This window comes from Athene noctua, chromosome 2 (assembly GCF_965140245.1).
Source record: "Athene noctua chromosome 2, bAthNoc1.hap1.1, whole genome shotgun sequence".
In the NCBI taxonomy this organism is placed as follows: Eukaryota; Metazoa; Chordata; class Aves; order Strigiformes; family Strigidae; genus Athene; species Athene noctua.
Window position 1 is genome coordinate 31,992,045 of NC_134038.1, and position 4,975 is coordinate 31,997,019.

General features: G+C 39.1%; 1 protein-coding gene across 1 annotated transcript; it reads left to right on the forward strand.

Annotated features, from left to right (window-relative positions):
* Positions 1 to 530: 530 nt before the first annotated feature.
* Positions 531 to 4,608, forward strand: LOC141956830 (myelin P2 protein). The gene is made up of 4 exons (XM_074897663.1): positions 531 to 700; positions 2,202 to 2,374; positions 2,638 to 2,739; positions 4,359 to 4,608. Exons 1-4 carry the CDS (start codon positions 628 to 630, stop codon positions 4,407 to 4,409), a joined length of 399 nt encoding a protein of 132 aa, XP_074753764.1. The 5' UTR covers positions 531 to 627; the 3' UTR covers positions 4,410 to 4,608.
* Positions 4,609 to 4,975: the final 367 nt, after the last annotated feature.

Here is a 4,975-nt window from a genome sequence, read left to right on the forward strand (position 1 = left end):
TCCACCTGAAATATTCTATTTCTATTTCTATTTCTATTTCTATTTCTATTTCTATTTCTATTTCTATTTCTATTTCTATTTCTATTTCTATTTCTATTTCTATTTCTATTTCATTTCTATTTCTATTTCTATTTCTATTTCTATTTCTATTATTTCTATTATTTCTATTATTTCTATTTCTATTCTATTCTACATGGTGATAGCAGGAGAATGGCATTGGGAGGACATTCAGAGCTGGGTTGCATATGGATGAAGTGCTCATGTGCTTGGTGGCTCTGTGTGGCTGAGACTCCACTGCAGTGTCTCCTGACTGCTCAGCGGATGCAGTGGTTACCTCAAGTCCCTGTACCCCACACCCCTCAGTGTCCTGATCTATTCAGTGGAGGAAGCCGAGGCAGGCGTCACCCGGAGCCTTGGTACTAACACGGCTGCCTTGGACAAGATGCACATTGTCTTGCCCTGGTACTGCCTCTCCTATTGGCCTGTCCTGACTGCTACAGGGACAGGGCATCTTTAAAAGGAGGGCAGCAAGGTCTGCGTCAGGCACACAATCTATCTGACTCCCACCAAGAGCTGCTGTGGCCACTGCCTCTCTCTGCAGGACCACTGCCTTGAAAAGCCTACACAATGTGTAACCGATTTGTGGGAACCTGGAAACTTGTCTCCAGTGAAAATTTTGATGACTATATGAAAGAATTGGGTGAGAAATGTTCGTTTGTTTGTATTTTTTTTTTTTTAAGTTTAGTTTGGGAATGTCTCTTCTTCATCTTATACTTTGCTCATGGATGGTGCTTTCTTCCTGGCCACAAAAGCACTTTACTTTTCTAGCATAATTTTATTTATTTCCTTTAGCATCTAAAATAGGAAAACAGAAAGGTAGGTGCTGAATGACTATAATAAATTTACTTCTGTCTAACTGAACTGACCTGTTCTAATTTGCTTTTCTGTAATGAGAAGAATCTATGGGCATGCAGCATTTTTTTATGTTTCTCTTGACTGCACCATTAAACTCGTGACTTCTGATAATTTACAATATATAATGGATCTGATGTCTCATGACACTTTGGTTTCAGAGGTCTAAATACTATGAATGAATCTATCTGTTACTGAAGAATGCCAGGAATGTAATAAATTAAGCATTGTTTTTTATTTTAATGCTGGCTTCATTCCTATATAGCAAGTGCACAGACAATCAGCTACAGCATTGCTTTTGCTCTATAAATGATTCACTGAGGCACAGTTTCCCTTTATTTGAAATGTTAAACTGAATAACAAAAGAATTGCAGTTAATTAATTAACCAGAGTAAATGTGGAATGAAAGTCCAGCTACAGATATTTTTCTGAAGATTTGAACAGAATTTAGTGTACAATGATTACTGCAAAGAGAGTTACACTTTAGAGATAACTTTATACCCTTTTATATGGATCTTTTCATCTGAGCATAGCATAGCATTAGCAACGGCAGTAACTCCAGCCGTCCCTCTTCTGCTTTTATAAAACAGCAATACATACTCAGTGGCCTTCGGTCTAACTTGCCTCACACCTCCCAACTGGCAGACTGGACTGAAAAGCACTAGGCAATATAAAAGGGTTTTGACATGGGATTTTCCCTGAAGCTCTCTGCAGCCCTTTGCTCGTATACGTCAATGTTTTTTGTATTTTGTACTTGTACTTTTCACTGAGGTTCAGATGTAGAGATCCTTAAGGGTTGTTAGTAGCAACCTAGGAATTGCCCAATTTCCAGTATGTTTTAATAAACAAGTACCATCATATTGGCAGTTCATTATGTGGTTTCTTCCAGCAGCTGGTTAACAAAAGTGCAGATACTCAGATTTGTCAAGATTTTTTTTTAAAGGATTTTTGCAAGCTTTTATGAGAAATAGACCTTTTCTCTGAATTTTTCTACCCATTCTATCTCTACACAAATTCATGTAGATTTGTAACCATGTTTCTTCTTAGCTAAATGTACACAAGTGTATACTCATCTGTATCTTTATTTCTTGCTGAAGGTGCACTCTATCAGCCTGGACTGCCTCAGCCTCTGAACGCAATACTTTACATTTGAAGAATTTTAACGTCTCAGCTGAATCAGGCATTATTCAAGAAGAAGCTGTTCCTTGTTCTTCCATTGAAGATTTATTAAAGGATACAGAGTTTCTTGCTTGATAGAATATAATCATAGTTTTGTTTCTGATTTCTAGGAGTGGGCTTAGCTACCCGGAAACTAGGTGGCCTGGCAAAGCCTGATGTGATCATCAGTATGAAAGGGGACATAGTAACCATCAGAACTGAAAGCACCTTCAAAAATACGATGATCTCTTTCAAGCTGGGCCAGCAGTTTGATGAAACAACAGCAGATGACCGGAAAGTCAAGGTAAGGGCGCTGATGATCTCTGAGTGGTCTGGACATCTTCTAGAAGAGCACCAGGAGGAGTTTTTCTTACCCCCTTAATGCACTATGAGTTTTCCAAACTATTCAAAGAAAGCACTGAAAGAAGAAATAATATGGTGTTGAAACTAATGTTACTAAACATGTTATTAGCCAAGAACACAGATCTTGCTGAACATAAAATGAATTGCTGCTCTTATCTGCAAATCTTGGACTGCAGTTTGAAACTCTTCTCTTGGACTTTGCAGAGTGTCATAACCTTGGAGAAAGGGTCATTGATTCAAGTGCAGAAGTGGAATGGCAAAGAGACCACAATAAGGAGAAGACTGGTTGATGGGAAGATGGTGGTGGTAAGTTCACATTCCTTGTATGCTGATAAAGGCCAGAAGGATGCAGCCTTCAGTTTGCTTCTGTCTAAATAGACTGTCAATTTTGGCTTTCTCTCTATCTTATGTGATAAATTAAGCGGGAGAAAAGGGAACCAAGTTTAGGAAACAGGCTGGAAGGAAATATTGTTCCATACAGCAAATTGTCTTTAAAGTGCTATACTGGCAGAGCTGCCATAAATTGACAGTACTTGCTGCTCTCAATGCTATTATTTTTTTAAATGAAATTAGGTTTTCTAATAGCAGAAACCTGCGAAATGCAAATAAAAGTTTGCAAGTTGGATATTGCTGTCCCTGGAATGACTCTTTCCTTTTTCTTATCTTTGGAATAAAGCTTGTCTACCTTAGAAAACTGATTTTACACCTTTTCACACATCTTTTTCCACTAAAGCCCGCCAATTCACATGCTTCTGTATGCTTTTTCCACATGAGCATGCTGAACACACCAAGCGGGTGCCTGAGGTTTACTGCGTGAAAGCCATCACCTCTGTGCCCACTCCTGCCTGTGTGGTGACCTGCAGCAGGGACTGGCTGCTCCAAAATGCCCACTATGGTGAAGGAATCACCCCTTTCCTGGAAGCAAGGGAATGCTGGCCTTCCCTCATCCTCTGTGCAACCTGCCTTTCCCTAGCAGCCATGTGAAAGAAATGGGTTGGCCAAGCCAAGGTGATAACACATTTTAGGGACCCTTGCTGGAAGGGTCATTATTAAAACTAAGATTTCACTTTTGAATGAAAGAAAGTGTCTTGTTGATTAAAGTTTTTAAAGAGTGGAGTCAAACAAATTTGGTGACTTGCTTGAAATCAGCAGCATTACACCTTTATGTGCTGTTTTGTTCTGGCTGCATGTTCTTTTAAGCTCTCGTACGTTTGGAAGGTTGATCTGCTTTTGCAACTCCTCATGGCTGCAATTCTGTGTAAATTTTTTCTAATTATTAAGCCATCTTCGAAAAGCAGAGAGGTGGGGTCCCTCTTCCATCAGCATCCTGCCATCTGCCCCTTGCATCAAACAGGTTTGTGGAGGATACCTCATCTTCCGCAGACTAATAAGGTCTTTTTTATTGTCCCATCACCTCTGTCACACACGTCCTGTGGCTGTGAGTCACCAGGAGACACTGAAGGCCACTGGGGGAAGAGGGTCAGGAGAAATATTTTGTGACTCATAAGTGCAAAGTTTTTTAGGCCAGAAGCCTGACCTCTGAACTACCCAGGCTACTTCTGCTTCCACAAAATAACTGTAAAATTGAAAGTGTTCATGGACCATGGTATAATAAAGTAGGTGGGGCTGATATTTCTGTGAAGCCAGCAATAATACCAAGGTAGGTAAATTTATTTCTGGAAGCTGAGCCTAATTTTGCAATCTGTTTGTCATTATATGCCGCTTAATTAAGTCTGAAGATGTTAAAATAGAAACCGCTCCATTTGTAGTATAAAAATAGTTTTGCTGTTTGCTCTAAAAATTATGTAAATATGTAAAGAAGTAAAATATGACATCTGGATTTTTACTGACTTCAGAGGTTACTGCAGCAGACATACCTGCTATCAGCAAAAGGGTTTATATTAATCTTTTCCTTCGTGCCTTAGGAATGTGCCATGAAAGGAGTTGTCTGCACTAGAGTTTATGAAAGAGTGTGAAGAATTTCCCTCGCTGCACCAGACTCGGACTGGCTCTTAAAACTCAGCTTAGTTCAGTGACCAAAACCTCATGCACTATGCTTCTTTATTTTCTTATTTCCTTTTATTGGGAAAATGACTACACTGTAATTTGATATTTCAGACCCATAGTGTAACTAATCCAAAGTATTGTGGTGATCCAATAAAAGCTTCTCAACACATAAAATAGAGTGTCTCCACATGAATGACTGAAGTTTTCTTTCTTTTCTGTTGTACCTGTCTATATAAGTGGTCAGACTAGTTCTAAGGAAAATGGTGAAACCTGACTGATCTGCCTCTGCGAGAGGGTTAACATGCTTCCACGATACGTGTAAAAATTATCATCTCATGGATTCAATATTCCTTTCCCCTGAAAGATTTTATTGATGAAGAGTTCCTATAGGGAAAATCATCTTTGCTACCAGAATTTTTGACTTTCAGTATGATTTATTGTCTCAGCCTTATGATTTCACTACATCATTTCCACTACATCATCCCAAAATGTTTACAGTTTCTCTGCCAATAGAGCTCTTACCTGTGAAACAAAG